Source organism: Labrus mixtus, chromosome 10 (genome assembly GCF_963584025.1).
Source record: "Labrus mixtus chromosome 10, fLabMix1.1, whole genome shotgun sequence".
NCBI classification, from domain to species: Eukaryota; Metazoa; Chordata; class Actinopteri; order Labriformes; family Labridae; genus Labrus; species Labrus mixtus.
The window spans coordinates 21,096,614-21,120,316 of NC_083621.1; the positions used below are offsets into that span (position 1 = coordinate 21,096,614).

At 37.6% G+C, this 23,703-nt stretch overlaps 2 protein-coding genes across 3 annotated transcripts in view; one reads left to right on the forward strand and one right to left on the reverse strand.

Annotated features, from left to right (window-relative positions):
- ctnna1 (catenin (cadherin-associated protein), alpha 1) overlaps positions 1 to 23,703 on the forward strand; it is a 77,957-nt gene that overhangs the window by 15,704 nt on the left and 38,550 nt on the right. For both annotated transcript variants that reach the window (XM_061048726.1, XM_061048727.1), the window contains exon 7: positions 2,896 to 3,099. In XM_061048726.1, coding sequence (XP_060904709.1) covers positions 2,896 to 3,099 — 204 coding nt within the window. The remainder of the gene's footprint in view (positions 1 to 2,895; positions 3,100 to 23,703) is intronic.
- On the reverse strand, positions 15,976 to 21,854 carry lrrtm2 (leucine rich repeat transmembrane neuronal 2). The gene is made up of 2 exons (XM_061048725.1): positions 21,724 to 21,854; positions 15,976 to 21,088 (listed from the first exon to the last, which is right to left on the reverse strand). Exons 1-2 carry the CDS (start codon positions 21,725 to 21,727, stop codon positions 19,446 to 19,448), a joined length of 1,647 nt encoding a protein of 548 aa, XP_060904708.1. The 5' UTR covers positions 21,728 to 21,854; the 3' UTR covers positions 15,976 to 19,445.

The following is a 23,703-nucleotide window of genomic DNA, read 5'->3' on the forward strand; positions in this document are numbered from 1 at the left end:
TAATCAGAGAGACACAAAAGACACTGAATCTATCCACAGAGATAATGAGACGTTTTCAGGAAGCTCTATAGAAGTTCAGGTTTCCATTGTAACTGTTTAGGCTGGACATAACTCATCCTGTGATGATCAGTAATTCTGTCATTTACAAAGCAGCAGTGTATAACCTGATGATTTGCTCCTGCAGTGACATTGTTTGTCCATTTGATGTGATTGATTAAATCTGCATGTTTTACCTACCCGTGGCCATATGACACACTGTTGAATTAAGTGTTGCATTGCAGAGACCTTAAGGGTGATTATTACAAACTAGATATTTTCTTTTGGATTAGCATTCAATGAGAGTGTTTGCATTCAGTGCCGAAGAGGAGATTTAAAAAAATAAAAAGTTCTTAATAGTAATAACTTAAGAACCCCAAATGTCCCGTTTCACACTTAAAATGTGTCCTCTTACCTGTAATTCCTTTGTAAACACTGACAAAAAAGACTTTTGTGATATAATGTACTTTATGTATTATCTGACCTCTAACTTTTAGCTTTTAAAGTCTTTATTTAACCAGGAATTCACTTGAGTAATGAGATCTTTTTCAAGAGCGATCTTGCCAAAATGTAGAAGTAAGATTGGTATCGCCAGGTTTCATGCTATAGCTACATGCAAGTTGGTTTCAACCTATAGCAAATATGATACCAGTCAGTTGCTTCTATCAAGACTAATTAAACATTTAATTAAGCTTCTAAAGTAGCAAAAGTGGTGCTTAGACATTTCTCTTATAGCAACCATTGTCAAGAAAATATATGCCTACAGCAAGAGCAAGGTTGTAGAGGTAACTTAACAGGTTACTTTACTCATTAGATGTACTGATCAAATGTTAAATCAGATTTAAGTATACTTGTCTGATGATGGGATTTGCAGACTGAATGGATTACAGTCATTGAAATTTATTGTGTTATGGAAATTTATGTTAAACTCTTAGAAACTATAAAAGCATCCGTCTCTAATGACAGCTGGTGAGCCAAAAGATTAATCTACATAAAATAAGTGTCAACAATGCAGTCTCTCCGATGTATGGCATCAGTGATTATTTTACAGGCAGCCATGCAGAAAGTCACTCCCCCAAAGACTGCAACATGGGCCTTTCCAGAGTAGCTGCTTTGTGATGCCTAATTTCAAGTGCATAGAAAAATTAGCAAATGAGTCAACCCCCCAATTCTCCGTCTCTCTCTTTGGCTATGTGTTTCCTCCTCCGTGTCTCTCTTGTGTGCCTGTTGCTATGGTGATATGACACGCAAGCAGAGGAGGTCAGATGAGATAGAACGGAGGGGGCTGGAGGTGGCTATGATAGAGGGCGGGCTGCCTAATAAACCACACTTCTGACAGCTGAATTGTTGAATATTTTGTAGCAATAAAGGCCTCTGTGGGAGCGCAGAATACGTTTGTCATTTGGAAAGTCGGATTTCCTTCTTTAGCTGCCACAAGCGCCACGGTGATACCTTAACCCTCTGCAGTGCCTCTCCAGCATGTCAAATAGTTGACTCTCACAGCAGGCTTGCCCCTGTGAAATCAGACATTTAAGTGTTCTTGCTCATCCTGCAGAAATAAAAGAGTGAGGTACTATAGCACTTCTGTGACTCAAACAAAGGGTGACAAAGGCTATAATATCAAGTATTTTCACAAAAGGGATTATATATTTATATAATTACATATTCATAGGCTCTACTGTTGTATGAAATGGATCTTGTTGTCTACATTACAGACATGGTACTATGGCCCTTCTGCTTCCATATTTTGACTCATTCACTACAGCATTCATTCTTTGGGGCTTCACAGAACTCTGTAGCTCTGATTTTTCCATTCCAGATGATTGGCTGACATTTTGTGCCTTGTTTTCCTGCAATCATGGCACTAAGAAAGTGTCTTTTGAAGCTGTATGCATAAGTCATAAAACAGTTTATCAGCGCAGATCACAAGGCCTATTATTTGAGATGGTACAAAAAAAAATCCTCACAAGTGCAAACATTGTACGTTGTGAAATAGAGTTTCTGACTGACTCAAGTATTTGAATCGACTACCTTCTTCACTGTTTAACACACTCATGAGAAGAGGGCGGTCCTGAGTCTTATTTAGAAAAGCTGATCTTATTTTGTGCTAAAGTCCCTGAATATATTTCAGCAGAATGTATACTGGTAAAGAGCTTTTCTGTTTGTACGTAGCTACCTCTGTAAGTTTGACCCAATCCAACTTGTCAGTGGTGCCTGCAGGGAATATCTCAATATTATTCACAAATGTCCTCTTGTAATCGAGAATGAATTGATTTACTATTGCCAGCTCAAGTTTTTGATCTCTTTGACCTAATTTCAGTCCCATTTTTATTAGGGTGACAACTCTGCAACATTTCTTAGAGAATTTCCCAACATCTGGTTAATTAATATTTCATGGTCATTCTTGTTAGTTCTGTGTTATTTCTAATATTTTAGAAATGTAAATATCTCTCATTCCCCAGCACAGCCACAGTTATCCTGCCAATGAAAACTGATAACTTGAGTTTTAAATGCTTTTCATTGTTTTTTTTCCTCATTACCCGTTTTACAGTTTAATAACAAACCTTCAACTTGCTTTTAAAATAATTTATACTGTGAATTATTGTTTTATTTCAAAACAAAAGTATACTATTAACTATTCAGGTAAAACAGCACACTGCTCCTACAGACACCAAAAAGACAGCTAAGCACATACTTCCTGTTGGTCTTCCAGCCGGCCAGCTTATCAGTCAGTCACATCAACCCTCCCACTTTCTGTCCATTTCTGTATGCTCTTGGAAAAGGAGTGTAAGTGTAATATGATGTCTTTAAGCATTATTTTCTATCTGTGTAATTTCCCCTCTAATCCTTTCCTTACAGAAACAAATCATTGTGGACCCTCTGGCGTTTAGTGAGGAGCGCTTCCGTCCATCCCTGGAGGAGCGCCTTGAGAGCATCATCAGTGGCGCTGCCCTCATGGCCGACTCATCATGCACACGTGATGACCGCAGGGAGCGCATCGTGGCTGAATGCAACTCTGTGCGCCAAGCTCTCCAGGATCTTCTGTCTGAGTACATGGGCAATGTAAGTGTCTTACCTTTTCATTTCCCTCCTTCTGCCATCAGACCTTCCTTTCTTTAATCTGTATCCACAGCAACCTATGCATTTATTTGACTGTTGCATCCTATATTCACACAGTCTTAAACAAAGAAAGCCCAATCTACAGCAAACTGTCATGTTTACCGTAATGAACTTTTAAGATTTAGTAAACTTTAAAATGTTTTTTTTATACTTTTGCCAAGAAAAATGTAAAAATAGTCTTGCCTACAACATGATCACATCCCAGTGGAATTTTTCATCAGTGATGTAGCTTGGTTCATGACCTGAAGAAAATATGAATGAATTAAAATATTGATTAGTATTTTAATTCTAAACAACTTCTTGTCACAATAATATGTATTTACTAGCTCTAAACAATACTTACATAATTTTAGTTATTTTACTGTTGCTTTGTCCTTGTTCAGAAAATGTATGGTTTGCATGGCTAATGGTTTGTCTATTACATCATCATTACTCTATGGAAATTGACACTCAGACAGGGAATAAAAATGAAATTGCAATTAGTTATTTCTCTTGTGAATCAGGTGTTTATAGTAAAACTCATTCGGTTTCCAAACTGCTTATTTTGGCAAAAGATTTATGGAGCTTAGTAGAAAGAATAAGTATTTCTGTTTGTGTAAATGCTTTTGATGTTGTTACAGATAATTTACAAAGTGAAAAAATATATTAAACATAACTATGACAATGTAAATATCAAAATAATAATTATTCATTGGCTTTAGTGAATATTAATTCTAATACATCTAGCTTCAGAACTTTACATGCAAAGCACCCTCTACAGTATATTTCAGTCTATATTTGAGGTTTTGTGCTGCTCCTCAGTGCTACCTTTCAAATACTATGAGCTACAGATTGTAAGGTTAAGGCCATAACTGGGGTTAGGCTTTGCAAATTCCTCACAGGGGAGATCAGGTTTGTACACAGAAGAAGTTTTGCCTGAGATGCTTAACCCAGGGCCCAATATTCCCTTGAGGATCCCTCTGAGGGGAACAGAAGCCCCAGGCACATGTCTTAATTGCCTCTGTGACTGGTAGGCTGTGAAATGCTAGCTTTGTGATGTGTTTTTAACTGGAGTAATATATTTTAGGTTGTGTTGTCTGGTTAGACTTTGAAGTTGGAATATTGGTACTTCTCAGATGGCAATGCTGATGTTCCTGCTGCTGTTGTTGTTGCTCTACCCAGTCCTTGGTTACTTTTAAGAGACAAGACACACCTGCATTTCTGCAGTTTTGTTACAACAATAATAGGTTTATGGGTAAGCCAAAATTTTCCTCACCCAACACCAACACATAAATGTTATGTATATATGTACTATAAGTCAATCATTGAAGCAGTTGTTCCTTGGAACTTCTATGAGCCAGAGAACAATTTCTTGTTTCAATGGGTTGTATAACAACTCAAGCTGCCTTTTTCCACACAGTTGCACTCAGCTGTTCTGAGATCAGATAGCTATCCAGTCCAGCCGAGATGTATGGAGTTTAACTAACTGTGTAGTGAAAGTGTAAATGGGGTCAATGCAATTCTGGAAACAGAGTCTATTCTATTACTTTTTGTTCAACAAATGATGGGCTTTTATGTCATTGAATTCAACATCACTTTTAGGGGCAAGGACTGTAATTGGGCAAATATCCAACAACATAAAAGGCCCTCTTGTTACAACAGTACTATGAACTTGGATGCAGTCCTACCTGTTAGGGGTTACATTTTCCAAGCATGCAGCCAAACAAATTAAAGTACCACTTTATCGAATTTGTGTGTATGGCACACTTGATAATTTCATGAATTGATTTCGTATGAGGAGAAGGCAAGTTTTTTTTTTTGCTGAGTGTGACTCCATCCTACAACTTTATCACCACTTAAGTTTCATCTAGATTTGTTTTAAACTGTTTCTCGCTGTGAAGTATCTTCTTCAGTAAATCCTTTTATTCCAAGTGATTAGCCTACTTAAAATCAATATGTGATCAAAAGATAACAGAAGTTTGTTAGTCACTCTATTACAATTGTTTTCAGTATTTTTAAACAAAACGTTTTCAGCTACAGAAAATCTGCTGTTTGTTCACTGCATTAACTGTTTTAAGTCATAAACCTATAATGACCCAAGGTAAATAAAGGAATCAATGAATACATCTATGTGTTAAGCTTAAGACCCTGTGGCGAGAGATTAGATCAGTAGAAATATCTTGTTGTGTCTGGTGACACTTTGTGAAAAAAAACGAGTGAGCCTCTTTTACATTGTTTTCACCATAGGATTTGTTTTCACCTTAGGATTTGTTTTCCTCGATTTGGAAACAGCTTCGTTTAACCACCTCCTGAATATCTAACAGTATCTAACGGCCCTCTCTCAGTGTGAGCCAGTCAACCAGAACAATTTCATTGCTGTGACAATGCTTGTTTATTACTATCTATGAGCTTGAACTTTATATGTCCTCTGCTGTTCTTGCTAAAATCATAAACACACACAGTTTGCCCATTTAATTTCTAAAGGAGTATAGTGGTCCTGTGGCTGTAATGGATGTCTGGGCAGGAAGGTTGTGATAGCAGTACAAGATTTAACACTGACACACACTCTGTGTTAGCTCTGCCAGCGTAAATATCTAAAGATGCAACTTCTGCAAACTTCTTTCCAATTTGTCCAAATACCTGCTATAAGCTTATGGTGGCGAATAATAAAAAAAAAACTCCTTGCCTGTCTCAAAAGCTAAATTAATGATCTTCTTAAACCAAGAAAGATAACCTTACATTATCTAAATACACATAATCTGCACATAATCTGTGGGTCTGTAGGTTACAAAATAAAAAAGGTAACTTTAGGAGTGGTGCATGGCTGCTGGACCGTATTTTGGCAGAGAGTTGGGCAAGGGCTTAAGCCTGTCTGCTTTATAATTGGGCAAATAGAGTTCTTATGTTGACCAGATAATAATCAATATCTTCCTGGCCCTTGCCCTAACTCTCAATGCACTTCCACAAAACTCTTTAAGTAGTTTTTGAAGGATTATGCAGAGTAACATATAAACACACAGGGCTGAAAACACATCCTGTGGCAGACGTAAGTTAACAACTGCTTATGTCACATGCTGAATATGGCTAATATTGTCTTTGTTTCAGTTTGAAAAAGCATCACTTTGTAGTAGAAGTAGAAGTTTGGTCTATACAGTATCCCTTTAGGCAACTATTTCATACTTAAAAGAGATGTTAATTGCTTAATCCCTGCTTTTGTCAATATGCTTAATGTTAATGACTTCCTATCACAAATACCAATGTGCTTGTGTTCAGAATGAGTGGGATGCAATGGGTATGAGAAAGTGAATTATGTTAAAAGGTCACTCTGTCTTGAAAAGCATGTCCATCAAAATCATCATGAAGAACCAGACTTTCTGGTGCGACCTAGACCTATATAGTTAATGTATTTAGTTTGAAATGTAAATACATTTATGCTGACCTTGATTTCTAGAGGTCTTTATAAATAATACCAAAGGCAGTTCTTATTTATCTGACTGCTTGCCCTAATTGATGACATCCACCATTTAAATTATTGAGGAGTTGCTAATTATTACTATTTCATAGGTAACCTGCTAATTGATAGAGTATCAGCGACCTACATGACATTAATTGTAAATATCTTTTCACTGGACAATCATAGACAAAATGAAAGGCAGTCAGATATCTGGCAAGTTTACGTCATTTATGTCATTTTCACTGAATACTGTCCCATTCGTGCTCTGGTGATATAGCTGTGGTTTGCTCTCATTGCTCATCTAGAACACTGCCAGTTTATTTTAAGGTTTCAGCCTGTTCATGCAACATTTCTGTTTTGCTTTGCTTCAAAACAAGTTTTCTACTTCACTGGACTTGTCCACGCCACTCATGTAACCCTCAATGAGTTGAGAACTTGGGTTTATGGAGGACGACATCTCATCAGGGCTGTGACGATGAGTGGAAATGACAGGGAATTTGCCACTCATTTGACCAGATTAAGTAAACATATGACAAACATGTCATTGTCCATAGTGTTGTAATGGCATTGTATAGCATAGAGAGAAAGTAGGTATCTCAACATGATGTCTTCAACAAATGGTAGATACTGTGACAGGAAACCTTAATGTGTTTGTGATGAAGCTTGACAGACCAAACAAACCTCACTTTGGCTAGATGAGGATGTGTGTGCTATTGTTCCTCTGCACAGCTGTATGAGTGGGATGAAATATGTTATTCATGAAGAAATCAAAATGACCTACCTGAGCTCATAATACAATACAAGCCTGTACTTAACAATGATTTTGCTTGGAATATACTGTATGTGGCATATTGTGACTGTAGATGGGCCACTGCAAGTCATTAAACAGTAAGTTGCCATTACAGCATATGGGTTTACACTCTCAGCTGAGGCTGTTGGATGGACTCCTAACTCATTCTCTTTCTTCCTCCCGTCCCTTCTGCTTCTTCATTTCCCCCAGGCTAAAAGATATGTTTACCCCTTTTCTCAGCTGTTCTTCCTCTCCTTCAAACTCGTTGAATCAAATTCTGTCAGGCATCCTAACTTCGCCATCTTTTTTATTTAAACCTTCAAAGATGGAAGCTTTAAAGCTCTGTTCATAACCTTCCCGAACTGCTGTGTAGCCTATTGTATTGTGAATCTTCAAGGGGAGTTTCCTAACTAATGCAGCTCCCTTAAATAGCATGCAGGATAATGGATTTACTTAACTAATTTGTATGAGGTTTTACTAGGAAATGTCATCTTTTCAGGTAATCAAAGAAAGCAAATATGCCTATTAATATCTTTACAACTGTTCAACATCTTTGTGTTGATAAGTTCAAGAGTGTTATTAGATAAGATTATACGCACACCAGACAACTGCACACTTACAAGCTCTAACTTTTACGAGAAGGCTCGAGGAAAATCAAAGAATAGACCCTTCCACAGACATGATTCACATGACAGGACAAAGTTGCATTTGCCGTGATAACATTATGCTAATCTCATTTGGTGTTTGTTGGTATTGATCATCTAGGGCTGCGTCCGAAATCACTCCCATTTGTATAGTGGACACGCCATTTTGTTGTGCTGTCCGAATTCAGAGTGAGCATGGTCATACCCTATATAGTCCACTCAATGCATCCCAGAATGCATTTTGAAAAGTAATGTATGAGCGATGGTCACTATGCGAGCAATATATACCATCATGCATTGCGGTTCAAAAGATTTTTACGAGCGGAGAGAGGCGTTTGACTCGGCTGCTCTCAGGCGGACGAGAGGAGCGATCAGCATGAACATAGAAACTCAATAAAGTTTATATTTGGAGCGTTTTTACTGAAATCTATGATCGGTTTTAATAAGAGTCTGTGAGCATAAATAATTTAGTTTTGGTCCAAAAATATGTCTCATTATGTAAAATTCTATATTTTACAAGTATTTATTATTTGTAAATGTTTTGTGAAAATACACTCAGTATTGTATGAGTTATCACGGAAATTCATGCTGTTATTTACTGTTGTTATTGATCCTCAGCTGCACGTTTCAGTTGCGCGACAACAATGACGTCACTGTCAGCAGCCGGTGAGTGAGCGAGTAGTGTCCGAAATGTTTTTTAATTTTGCTGAGTGAGTGCACTATATAGTCCACTGCATTAAACTCAATATATAGTGAATAGGGAGTAGGGAATGAGTGAGTGATTTCGGACACAGCCTAGGACTTTTTGTCAAATAAACAGAAATATTTTCGATCTTGTAATGCAGTCATAAAATGTGTTCATCTATTTTCTTCACAATATTTCTAAAGGTCTGTTTCATTAGGGAATATAACATATGTAATAACCCTAATATGTGTGTGAATGATCCTTCCAGAAATGAAATAGTCTGTAGGCAAAACAGTATGTCATTGATGATTAGAAAAAGTACTAATGAATCTGCTGGAAATAAATGTCTCTGTGATTTATATAGCGCACTTTCTCAAATAATTCAAGCAATTATTACAGAGGCTCAAATATTTTTTATTTCTGTTATGTCTTGTAATGTTTCTTAGCTCTTAGTTTGATCTTTTCAAGCTTTTGCTTATGCCATTAATTAACAGCTCAGCCATTTAAAGCAGAAGTAGAACGTATTGTTTGATTTTCAAACTATATCAATACCTTTATACATACTCTAAAAACATTTGTCATCGCCTTGCTTTATGCAACTACTTCATTAATTGACATCTATGAAATGTATGCTAAATTTCTGAGTCATTTTTGTAAGTGTATCCTAGACTTAAAAAACAACTGAATAACATCAAGAGTGAAACTGTTTTCAGGGAGAGGAATGCTGACTTGGTGATTTGGAAAGCAGACTTTTAGCTAATTATAAAGAAAATCTTTTGTGTTTGAATTACTGGGGTGTCAGTGAAGTGTTTTTTTCCTTTTATTCCTACAGTAGAAATGCTGTACTCTTTAATGAAGATCATTTAACAAGACTGTAGCTTGTCTACTCAACCATCGAAGGGTAAAGACGGGTGGGGGAATTGTTGCCCCAGCACTGCCACTTAGTGTGAACCCAATTATTCCACATTGTCATGACAGTCTGGCATGGCACAAGTGGACTGTAACTGGTTCTGCCATTTTTTATTAATAATGCATCTTGAGTTTTCAGTAGCTGTTAAAGGGATACTTCACCCGTTGAAACATGAATCTGTATTGACATTGGGTCATATATGTAGTAGAAATGTGAAATACATTTTGAAGTTGGTGCCTTCTTGGCTGAGAAAAGGCAGAAAGTGTCTTTTTGGCTCATGAGGATGAAAGACACCAAATCCCAGAATGCACAGCACCGCAGGCCACTCCCACTAAGGTCCTCGATTTCAGAATCAGAAATACTTTATTAATCCCAGAGGTTTCTGGGAGTTTCTCCAAAATATACAGTATAGCAGTAGAAATATAGTAATAAAAACATTTACAGACATGTTTACTTCAACACATACGGCCATTTCCTCAACAGATTCCGAGATTTCATCCAGAATTGATCTTGGAAATTCCTGGCAGAAAACAGACTCTATGTCTGTGTCCATAGGCAAACAGCCGGCCAGTGCTAGCGGCGCCGGCAGCCAGCAGCCAATACACAAGAAGAAGCTCCTTTTCAGACTTAGAAATACAGAACTTTCCAGTCTCAGGGGAAATGAGGGCTGGATGCATGACCATTCAAAAATACTACCAGTTTACTACTGATACAATGCTTAATGCAAATGGGTTAAGTATCCCTTTTAAGGTTGCTTGTTTTATTAGAGAGTGATGCTAGGTTGCTTTGACACTTTAAGCTACTGACATTTACATTCCTTCAACCTGACATGATACATTTTCCTTTGAACCTTCCTGAAAAGGACATTCCCGAACTCTGTAGTGAGACCCCTATCTTTGCGTTTGAACAGTATTCCCACTCTGTGCTCTTAAGCAACTCCTTCTTATTTTGCTTTCTGATGAAACCCGTTTTTTAGTTTCCTCTTAAGTACAAAATAATTCTCTCTCGGCTTGTGTCTCTTTCCCTCTCGACAACTCTTCATTTAAAGACTGTCGTAGTCTTGTTGCCTTAGGCATCTACAATGAGGGGCAGAATTTTGTAATATTCCTTATCCTCTGTGCATTCACAGCTGCTCCTATTTGAGACACCTTTTAGGTTGATTGTATTTTGGAACTACACTAACCTTTTGATCCTGTCATAAGCTATGAGAAGCCAACAGGAACGATTATGTTACAAATCCTCTAAATACTAAGTTACTTTTGGTTAACAGTAATTTTACATTGCCTTTTATTTATGGGGGAAAAGTGGAAAGTTCATGAATTATCAGCCATGGTGTTATGTTCCAGGATTTGTGAAATAAGATGTAGTGGACTCATGCACTATGCAAAGTATTTTTGAACACTTTTTTTGTTAAAAGTGGAAAAAAGGTTAAAAAGGCACAGCCTCTGATGCACGCCCTTTGTGAAAGCAATTCAATGTATCTAGCAGTAATCTCATCTAAATGCATAATTAAAACAAATTACACTCCATACAATGTACAGGGAAAAGATTTAGTGTCCCCAAGGCTTTTCGTATATTTACAGCCTCCATAAAACACTTGTCTGTCAGCCCGTCAAGGCAGCGATTCCCAGTCCTGGCCCTTGATCTTTTGCTGCTGGATTCTCTGCTTTTTGATGATGGTCCTGCTGGCATGTAGATGAGATGCAACCTTTTCTGCAACAGTTTAACTGAATATAGAGGGCCACTGCCTCTCAAATGGACATTTTGGGATGCTACTACTGAAGTCTAACTTTATCTCTTCCCATAAATTAATGGCTGAACAAACTCAACCCAAGGGAAACATCCCTGCTGTTTTTGAAAGCTTGTCTGTGGCTTTAGTATTGGATAATTCCATAGGAAAATAGGACAGGCAGTGCCTCTTCAGGTTTATACATATGTGTTTCTTCACATTAATATTTAATTCTTTGCGTGTCTGATCTTTTCTCCTCTTGTTGTACAATCTGAGGCACAATGTGTTGTCACAATGTAAAGCTGCAGTACTGATTTTAGTATGAAAAAGTTTATATATAAAAAGTTATCTTTTTTGGCCCTTGGGATAACTTAATGCCTCCAAATTTCCCCTTTGTGCCCATACGGCAGATGTTGTAAAACAGTCTAATTTATTTAACATGATAATATATTAATATTGTCCTGATTTAAGGTGGCGACATGTATTTACCAGGCAAAGGCATTCGGTCAGGCTGTTAAACATGAGATAGGAAAAACAATGTGTTAATGGAGTCAAATAAACACTGTACTCTTTAACCATCCATTACAAAAGGCTTTGTATTCTGAAAACATGCTAACCTTAACTTAGTGTATTTTCATAAATTAGACTTTCTTAGTTTTTTGAGTCAAGTTATAAGTGATAAATGACAGTCACCACACAATGTATTATTTAGTTAAGTTTGAAATATTGCATCTACTTTATTTGTTTGTATAAGTACCAGTGCATATTTTTGTATAGTCTTATGGATATCTTGTTAGTTTGGACCTTGTAACATTTCCACTGAGGTCTGATTTAAATACTGCTGATACTGAAATGTATTCTGTGGTTTTTAGAAAGTTTTTAGAACATTTCTGAGAATTTTTAACTTTAACCTGACAATTAGTTTTTGTTTTTTTTAAAGAATAAATGAAATGCTGATGAAAGTGGTACGGCAAGTGTATTTATGAAGCAACATACAAACGTAAAGCATTCCAAAGAGCTCTATAGTGTTAGTGGTGAGAGTAAACTTAAACATGGATCCTGATGATGCTTTGTAGAGCTGAGTGGAACCACAGATTCAGGTCATAATTTTCTATTGATTGATTTACATAAAAGTGGTCATGAATATAAAAATGTTTGAAGTCAATTTTTGATAGAGAGAAGGATATATTAAATGGGCTTTTTCTTGGCCCTCTTGCTCATGGCATACCAAATAAAGTCCACACATTAATTTTACTCTGAATCAAGTTACACTTTGTGAATCTGTTTCTTTGTCTGAAAAGTCTGATAAGCAATTGTCTTCTGGCTAGCGGCACAAAGATTGTAAAAAAAAAAAAAAAAAAAATCCTCTATGTGCAGGTGTGTTTGGCTATAAAAAAAAAATCTATTGGCTCGAAGGCAAGGTAGACTGAAGTGAATTGAGCTGTGATAAATGTGCCTCTCAACTGGAGGCAACATGTGCACACACATTGGCACAGATACTAAGTCCCTTTGTTTTCATCAGACATGCTGCTGACCTTGGCAAAAGAAAATTACAGTTCACAACTATGATATGGAATTACAATTCTGCAGATTTTCCATCCTGCCATTAGCACATACTAAAACATTTTAAAGCTGTTTTTTTAATACCATTTTAAAATATCATCCAACCATTATGTACACCTTGTATCCTGTTTGGGGACTAAGAGACTGGTGTCTATGCAAACACACTGTGAGACAAGTAGTGCAAACCAAGAAGAGGTCACCACTCTATTACAGGGCTATCATAAAAACATACACCCAGACAAACACTTTTGCACTCAAGTTCACAATGGGTGTTTGCAGTTCACTTGTCAGGCATGTCTTTTAACTATTGTGGAACCCAAGCACTTTCACAAAAAAAGTCCCAGCCTGGCTTCCATCAAAGGACCTTCTACATGTCAGGAGCAATGATAACCACTAGTGTTTGTAACCTGGTTGTGTGGGGAAGTATTCAGGAAACTGCTATTTTTTTTTCTCATTCATTTAATATGTAGAGAAAAACAAGGTTTGTCTAGACTTGAGGTGGAGCTGTCAGCACTTTTGTTTAAAGCAATTACTTTCAGTAACATATCTTATTAAATGATGTATCACAGTTTGAAGCATTTGCTCATAACTCTAAAACACTAATTGTCTCTTGGTTCTTAGGTCTATTAAAACCCACAACACGTAAACCTTTAAAACATTGCTCTCTGGTTTGGAAGGACTTGCCAGCTTATGAATCAATCTTATTTTCCCTCTTAAGTACTGAGCCAATTGTTTAAAAAGAGAGAAACAAAAACTTAAATAAATCTTGATAACTTGGACAGACAGCTGACTTAAGTGAGAGCAAATGGCTGATGCCATAAGTCATTGAGATCATCAGAATGGATGTAGTCTTTATAGTGAATAGCGGTGCAGTTCTAAATTATGGTTATTAGTTTTGTTCATGCTCAGATGATTATGGTTTTATCTAACCATTTGCATTTCGCAACATTATTCTTGAATGTTTCACAAATATGCTGTTCCCTGAAAGATTTAGCAACCTCACTTTTGTTGGTTGCTGCCCTAAGAAGACTAGAATTAACACTGTTCGCATTGTGTGTTAGGGTAAACCCTCGAAAATCTTGTTTTTCATTCCTTCAGTTCTATATCATTTTTAATAGTCTGTGTAGTTGTGTTCATGGATTAATTGTCTCTATTGCTGAATTTCATTTACTCTTTGATGTGGAGATGGGAATTATTAAGCACATAGTGAAGATGTTGATTACCTAAATTCCCCGTGTTGTGTTTGAAGAAAAGGAGACATTTTCTCAAAAAACATTAAGGAAGATGAGCTTTGACCGTTAACATTAATGAGACTTATTGGTTTGCTCATCCCTCTAGTGTTTGCACATGAATACCCCAAATGATATGTTTCAGTAATGGCTTTAAATGTGTTAATCATCATATATATTTAAGAGGTATTTTCTGATGAGTGTAGATGAAACTGTCCTTCTTAGTAAGCATTTTGTGGATTAATAGGAGGCCTTATTACGAACACTTGCAAGATACAAGGACCGAGTCCTTGAACCCTGCAGACTGTGGAGGCAATGCACTCAGACTCATCACTTTAGTTCTCCCCCACCTGGGTGAGCTCTGCAGGTTAATTACTGAAGCTTGCTTTCTGTAGTACTCATCAAAAGAGCAGGAAGAATTTAAGTGTTTATTGCAGTTGGATACTCCTCACAATGTGTGCATCTTTTAAGTCTACTACTTTGTGAAATACTGAAAGATGTCTTCACATAAAGTATACATCTCTCTAACCTTTTTATTAGATTTGTGTCCCAGTTTATTCTCTTCAAGCTCATAAGGTTTCTTGTGTAGAGTTCTACAAAAAGGAGAAGCCTGGATTAGATTTTCTATTAAGATCCACCATCATCAAGTAGAAATGGGTTCAGTAATACAGCACCCCCCTCATCACCTAAAATCACGTTTGTCTCATTTTTGTCCTAGATTCTGCATGCTTTTCTTCAAACTGCATGTAGCTTTGTTATGGTGAATAGAGTATGTACGTTTCTGTCTCGTATTTATGACAAAAACAGAAATTGATTTTTTTCTGATGTTAAGTGAACACAGGTTTTTAACATCTGTTACAAGGTTAGTTCCTCATAGTTTTAGTTGAGTTAAGATTTTCTAGTGGGCATTATTTGTTGAACCCAAGTAAACATGCTGTTTCCCTTCATTAGATGTACATCTATGAAACATCTCACTAATTAAATCTAAATATCTATTATGTATTACCAGAAAACATGTAAATGTTGTTTATGTTCTTACAGTTCATCTATAGAAATTTAAAATGTTTTCCAACAAATTGTTCACCTAGCCGTCAAAAAATATATAAAGGCTTCAAGTTAAGGGGAACAAAACACTAACATTTCACTAGTTTATTCGGCTCACATCAAAATGTCTTGGGGCTTGGGATGTACTGCCTTTTATTTTTGAAAATTAGTCTAAACACTCTACTGAAGATTGTTATTGGAGAAGCGCTACGTCCCCCACCAACTGGATTCACCTAACATGTTGATAAGACAAAATTCACGCTGTGCCTCATTAGATTGACCCAGGTTCACTTCTGACCCATGACTGGTAACCAATAATATGCCCTCTCTCTCCTGCAGTTCAAATCAAATAAAGACACCTTCAGTTTGTAAAACTGCTGTGAAATAGTAATGCTAGACTTGTCTTTATTCAGTTGCGGACAAACTGCCAAATTGGAAAACCCAAATTCCATGTTCTAGGATTGTGCCAGTGTCCACTTTGCAAATCACTGGAGTACAGTGTGAGCTTTAAATAAACCCTGTTACTCCTCTTGACAGCCAAACAACCAAAGAACCTATTATCTGTTGCTTGGGGTATATTTTTGGTAGTTCAACTGGATGGCCAATGTTGTTGTTGTTGTGACGATTATAATGGACAATAACCATTGCCTTAATTCCACAAAAGGTATTCTAATGTTACTTTAAGTGTGCTGATCAAAATGTCTAAATATTAATTTGTCAAATTTTTAATCAAGTAGAAAAAATACTTTTGTGGACAATACAATCACAACTTTAAGCATGAACCCTAATGACTAATTTCAAAGCATTTATTCCCTTTTTCTTTTATAATGTTACAAATACAATACTTTCCAGAGATGGACTGCTTTTTGAACAAAACTAGTGCTTTGCAAACATCCATTTGTGTTCTTGGACATGAAGATGAAGTTTTTAATTGTTTTCTGACACTTTATAAAATGAATGACTTGCCAATTAATTAAAACACAATTTTACAAAGTAGTTTATAATTGAAAGTAAACAATGATTGCAGCCTTCCTTTAAAGCTTTTGAGGCCCCTGTCTGCAAAACAGCACACAAAACAGTCAATGACCAAGTAAATACCCACATTTAGATCTGTAAAAACACTTATCACCACTCTGTTTTAAAGCAGGGCTTTTTGGGCAGTGTAATGTTAGTGCTTTAAATTTGACTTGCAAAAGATTGTTTGACATCTTAAGAGTTGAATTATAACTGACACAAACTATAAGACTTCAAAATAATTGTCACTGATGTGTATCAGCATTATCAAATGTTTGGTTTGTTTTAACCATGATGTAATGAAAGAACAAATCCAGTTGTGAGCATCCATCAGTTAGCAAACACTGTATATTATAACCATTTTATTTAAAAAATATATGTTTTGAAGGGAAAATGTTTTTGTTTTTTTTCAGTTTGGCACATCTTATCCACTATACAGATATGAAATTGTACATATTACAATACAAAAGGAAAATGGGAAGAGAAAAGCATTCAGTTTGCACAAAGAGGTTGGGTAAGAGACAGGGGAGTGGATCACTTGTTTTTCTTTTTTTTATTTCTTTTGTCAAGGTGGGGACCAGGGCTAGAGGATGACAAGAGGAAACAAAAACAGTTTACAAAGAGCCAGAGTGCAAAGGGATGCATATTTCTACAAATTTTGTGGATTTTCAGTCACTTAGTACAACCTTTAGTCTCCAACAGTGAAATGTCAAATGGTCGACAGAAATTTATAGGAATTCCACATACATCCCCATTTGTGGTATCAAAAATGAGATCCCTCCAAAATGTGTGCTGAATGACATTAAGAAGTATTCAACTCAGTTTTGACTTTTGAACATGCAAGACAGATTAGAAGGGCAATAGTTAAAGCAGTGCGTAGCTGGAAGTACACAAAAATCGGGAACAAAGTAGAGATGCTTGGCTTTCCAAAATCAGTATGATGAGTGTATGTATGTTTTCATCAAATTCAAAAGTGAAGTGTAACAGCTGTTGGTTTACACAAACACTTTCTTAAATGCATTTGTTGTAGGCATCCTGTGAGCATGTGGCGGGAGACATTGACTCAAGCATTCATGTTGAAAATTGAACACAATTTCTGACGGGTTCAATATAGAGACAGAGTTTAAAATGGTACCTTCCAGCTACTTCTAGGGGGCACCAGCCAAAGAACCTCGTCCTAATTGCTGTAACTTGATATCTCGCTTTGAGGCGCAATGCTCGCAGATGCATCTTTCCGACTTAATCGCTGACTTCATTAAACATGGCCAAAAGCTGAACTAGAAAAAAAAAATCCCATTTTCCTGTTCCTTTTGTTAACATTTGAGCAAATCACACTCTTATTCCAATGTCTGAAGTTTAACTTGGGTAAGTCTCTGCATTGTATAGCTCTTCAGTTTGAGGTTAGATTGTTGCTGCTGTGTGGTCAATGTGCATTTCAAGCCCAAGGAGTTGTCAGTATTTATTATTCAGTTCTCTTCTACCTTTTGGAAAGAGATTTAGTTTTAATATAGATATTACCCCATAGTTGCCCCTCTCCATCGTCCAATCAATTCCTCTCAATCCCTCTCTTACCCTGCCCCCACCACCAAACTGAACACAAAGAAGTGCGGAGCTGCGGCAGCAGCTTTAGTCTGATGCTAATGCACATCCTCTCCCTGCTGCATACAAATGTGTCCTGACCCAGGCTGGCGGTTTGCTTATCACTGGATCTCCATTTGCTTTTAGGCTATTGACAACAGTTTTAACTTGACACTTGTTGTGACTGCAACCAAGGAACTGTCGCAATATTTTTTTCCCACCGTGCCCCCAGTTTTAAGACTTTGAATGGCAACTCTGTAACCCTCACAACAGCAGTGACTTAAAATAAAAGGCTCAGTGAAGGTTTTTTTGTGGTTGGGAGGATGATTCTGCTAGAAACAATTTGAGTGGCTGAACAAGCTAAATGTTGCTGGATCACTGGCATGGGTGACAGAATATTACATTCTTTTTGCCTTGCCTTAATTGGTTCAATCTTGAGCCTGTCAGTCCTGATTAGTGTGTAAGCAGTTAAAAGCCTGGGCTACTGGGGAAAGGTTTTATTTTCAGAATGAAATGTTCTCCTGCCGGGCATTTACGCTATTCATTTCACTTCACTTGGTACCCTCACACCCCACGCTAAGTTTCTGTATATTGATCCTGGTAGACAATATCAAATCAACAAACTGTACTTACTAGGATTAGGTGTTGGAAATGAAATGGTCACAGTGTTTATGGCATTTGGGAGCTAGAAAATCCATGTTTAGGTCATTGTACACTTAAAGGTCCAATAATTTTGTTCTTGATGCCGAAAGTGAAGAAGACATCTATGTGTTGGCTAAGCAGGGTAGTATATTAGAGATTAACCACAGATAAAGATTGCTTAGTGTGTCCCTCAGAATTAAATTGTGGCAGATGGCCCTTGTGGGCAGGAAGAAATCCAAATTTCCAAACACAAAAAACGAATCCATTTGCCTATGGTAGGCATTTTTGGGTGTTAGCCACCCATATAGATCCTGTAAACTGTAAACACTCAGAAAACTTTTGATCTGATGGAATATAATAGACTTACCTAATTGACTCATATCTGATTTGTAATCAATAATAGAATTTCAGGGTTCTTTCAGTATTTATTTTCTCTCATAACAACAGTAGTAGTTTTTCAGTTGTAATTTAGAATTAGACTGAGTGGCCTAAAATGTATCTTAGTTCTCCCAGACATGAAACTATTGAACAAAAACATCCTGATAATTGATCAAATTGATTTCCTCTGTGATTTAGTGATTGGCTTACACTGCTTGTGGTGCAGTTCAAAACACATTTTAAATATTTACTTGTTTAAAGAAATAAGACATAAATCAAATGTCTTTACTGAATGTATTCCGGTAGCAGAGGGCCATTTGGCTAAGTGTTTTGTCTGTGCTGAAGAATATAGAGACAATGTTGAGACAATTCTCACAGTTTACAATTTTTTTGTTTAAAATGATTGCCCCTGCCTGATATTAACAACTTTGCATTCATAGAAAAATAAATTTGTGACTATCTCTACATCATCCTTTAACTGTCATGTCCAACCTCTGTCATTGTAGCATTCAACATATCTCACATTTTCTCAGATCTCACTTGTAGAAATTATGCTTTATACATAAACTGGAAAAAAATCAAAAAAGCAAACCCTGTATCATCTGAAATGGTCAAACGGCAAACCATATGCTCTAGTAATAAATAAGAGTTCATACTTCACACTCTTTGTAAGGCAGCTGCTGACACTTGCACTGCCCATAGCCATTGATGATCACAAGTGCCCCTTCTTCATGGCTGGGCTCATACTCATTATAGGGTACCTGTGTGGCTAGATCTGCCATAGGCTGCCTCTGCTGGGTCCTCATCTGTCTGCGGTTCTGAATAGCTGAACAGTGACGTATCCGGCGCAGGGTGGGAGGGCAGCACTTCCTTGAGATATACACAACAAAAATGATGAAAAAGAATGAAAAAAGAAGGGCCATAGTTCCAATGATAACCCTATGAGTCATAACAGTGTTGTCCATTGCCGAGAAGTCATCCGTTACAGCTGCCTCTTCCCATGTAGCAGTAGTTGCTTGAGCAGTGCGTGGTGCTTGTGTTGTGGTTGTTGTCGTAGTGACTGTGGTAAAGCTCCCAAAATCCTCTGCATAGTCCTGCGTGGGGGTTGGCTGCATAATTCCAAACAAGGAGCTTGTGATTTCTGCAGCTATAGTAGCGTCTGTGGTTGTACTAATGGTCTGTACAACCGGCGCTGAAAAATTCTGGCAAAGCTGGAATCCATAAACGGCATCGAGTATCTCCTCACCTTGGGCGTATTCAGGACTGTGGCAGAGAATGGAATGTTCCCACCTTCCCTTAAAGGTGCTAAGCCACGTAGCCAGAGAGCAAATCCTTTTGGTACATTCCCATAGGTTGCTAGACAGCCCAATGGTACCTAGAGACTGCCACATATCCATTACTTGGGGATCCAAGCTGCTTAGTTTGTTGTTATCAAGCAGCAAAATCTTTAAATTTGGCAGTGTTTGAAACACATCAGATGTGAGGACACGAATTTCATTTCCTGTGAGGTCCAGCTTTTCTAAAGTGGTCCAGGTCCACTCCATGCCACATGTTAGGTTGCTGATCTTATTCCACTGCAGATATAGAAACTGGAGGGCAACAAGTCGGGGGAAATGGGCCAAGTTTATCTTGGTCAGCTGATTGTGTTCCAAGTGGAGCTCTTTAAGCTTAATGAGCCCAGCAAATCCATTCCGGGCCAGACTCCGTAGACGGTTGCTACTTAGACCAAGATATTCCAGGCTGCGGCAGTCCCAGAATGCGCGAACAGGTGTGGTGCGAAGTAAATTTGAGCGGAGGTGTAGTATCTGAAGCTTTCTCAGTCCGTGGAACAGCTCTGGTTCCAGTGCTGTCATCTGATTGAAGGACAGGTCCAGGATCTGGAGATTGATGAGGTGGATGAAGGTTGTGTTGGGCAACTTGGTGATACGATTGGAGCTTAGATTGAGGTCTTTCAACTTGTAGAGTCCTTGAAAGGCATCCTCTTGTACTGTGGTTATCTGGTTATGGTCTAGATGTAGCCAAGTGAGCTGGCTGAAGCCATAGAATTGATCAGGGCTGAGCTCAGTGATGCTATTGTGGCGTAGTGACAACCCCAGGGCCCCCTTGTCCACACCATCTGGGGGTGCCTGAAGCCCCTGGGTGTCGCAGTAGAACTGCAGATCCTCACAGCGGCATTTTTGAGGGCAGGTTGTGCATGATGCAGGAGGAAGCAGGCACACTAAGAGCATGCTGATCACACACAGACACAGAGCCGCTGGTGCAGGTCCCACCAATGGCCACCTTGAATGGAAACCTGGGTGGGTTTAAAGATAAGAAAATGAACTGTGGGACGGGAGAGCTTATCTCTGCAGAGCACTTATTACAAATTCATAATGACATTTGTGCTTTTTCTGTGTGCTTTTTCCTATACATGCACAGTTATTTTTCCTTGAAAACTTTCAAAATATATGTTAACATGATTTCATCAGCTTAGGTCTAATGTATATTTTCTTTAATTAAGGCATTACGACAATTTTCATGAATTCACTGGACTTTGTATCAACTCTTCAAAATATAGGTAGCCCTTTTTACTCTTTTTTTTTTTTGCTCTGTCATTTGGCTTGAATTCAAATGTCTTCAGATAACTGTCATTCATTTAGATTATGGCTTCAGAGTTATTTTTCCATTTTGATCACTTCAGGTAAACTGTTTATATTTTTGAATACTTTACGTTTTTTTATAACGGATACATTTTTTGTAAGTATTTACCAGGTCTGCTATGTAAATAATGGTATTTTAAAATGTATACATTTACAACTGTTGTCGTCTAAGAAGGAAAAATTGCAGTTAATAGACTGAGCTGAAAAAGCTTTTAGTCCTTAGCTTCCCTTGCTTTTACTAGTATTCCCTATTCATGTCCAGATCTGCTGTATGAAGGGGCTAACTTACCCATTCTTTTGTGCACATCGGAGGCTGCATTCAACTGTCCTTTTCCGCAGACTCTTGGAGCAACCAGATAGAAGAAAAATCCAAAGGGAAAAAACCCTTTTGAGTGAGCACAAAAGGAATCAGCCTCTTTGGAAATAAAGCAATTCTGAGCCCACCCAAATGAAACAAAATATGAAATTCCATGTCCAAAGAAAATGTTTATTCCTGTTGTTCTTCTTACAGTCCCTTAAAATCCAAGCTCAAAGACCAGGTTGAATCTTTTCCTTCATTCCAAAAATCCTTGAAATAAATAGTTCTATATTTTTTAAGTTGATCAGTTGCATCCAGAGCGACTCCGGTGAACAGATCCCCCCTCCTTTCCTTTTTTTCTTTTTTCTTTTTTCACCCTTTTGTTTCCCTTTCACCGCAATGATGTCAGCTCAGACGGTTAATTGAAGATCAAGCGTTCCTCTTTCATAGCTGTTGTCGTCCAAACCTAACTTGTTGATGGCAGCCAGAGATCCTGCTTCCGATGCCGGCTCAACCTCAGCATATCCTCTGCAGAGCTGTGAGCGGAGCCCCTGCTCTGCTAGCTGAGACGCAGGGAGAGAAAAAAAAGCAGAGCAGGCAGTCAGGGATGTTATTCTGTGCTTTTTGTTGCAGCCACTCACTGCTACAGAGTGGTGGCAGCCTGGCGTCGATCATCACTACTGTTTCTCTCTCTCTTTTTCTCTCCCACACACGCAAACACCCTCTCACTCTCTCCCTCAGTCACTTGCTCTCTGCCTCATACACACTGCTTGTGCACCTCAGTCTTCGTCCACCTCCCTTGTGGACCCCCCCTTTTCCCTCCCACTGGCTCGTCACATCAGAATATTGATATCTTGAACGTGTTGCGGCAGCTTGCTGTTGAAATTAACCACAGCTGTAAATCTTAGCCTCGCCTTGCTGCTGTTCTGCATATGCTATGTATGAATGTAAACACAGGCATACAATAATAACAAAACAAAGCTAAATATGGTGTGTAACATGTGGCAACATAAAGATGAGAAAATGATAGGCAAAGGTATGCTATAAAGCCATATCTTTGTACAGGAGCAAGTATGCTAAAGCAATGCTAACATAGGTCATCTGTCTTATATTCATAATTTATATATCCTGAGTGCAGCGCTTTAATTTTTGAACATTGGCATGTGATGTATGGCCAGCTGCTATGGAGTTAAATTAAGACGTTTTTTTACATGAAATTGACAAGGAGGAATACTTGCTTCATGATGTAAACACCAAGCTGATATCAAAGTAACTAAAATGTTAGCATGATTAGTTTTTTGACAGAGAAAATGTGTTTGATATAGGGCTTTGTTGAAAGGCTTAATTTCAGCATCAGTTAGAATACTGAGCAGAACATGATGTCCGTAGTTCAGTGCATGAAAGTTTGGACTTTACTGGAGTTGGAGTACTTAATTATTAATAGGTAGACATGAATTCATGAAAACCAAATTTCTCCTCGCGGGATTAATAAAGTATAAATTATTATTATGAATGTAAGGGTAGTTGCACTTAACTAAATTGAATGCCGCCAAATACTAGATAACAAATAAGTATTAAGTACAGATAGTGTTTTCTTTAACACCACTCTGTCTTTATTTACTCTCTAGAGTCCAATTTAAACATGACCTCAGATTACTGATGTTCATAAAACCCTTCCCTATTTTTTCCCTCATATATAACTATGGTGTTATTGAATTGGATTATTGGAACCCTTGTTGAACCTTAAACACAGTATTAAAAATTGCTTCAGCAGTAGACAATGGGGAAAGAAAACTAGTTTTTTATTTCTTTTGTAGTTCAAATTTAAATTGTACGTATGACTTAAAAATTATTACTAAAATTATACTCCATACTAATTTTGTATTAAATATTTCTTTAAAAGGCCTTAAGACAAAACATAGCATAGTGTCATTCTCCACATTTTTTGTGCTAGACTACATCTCCCACTGG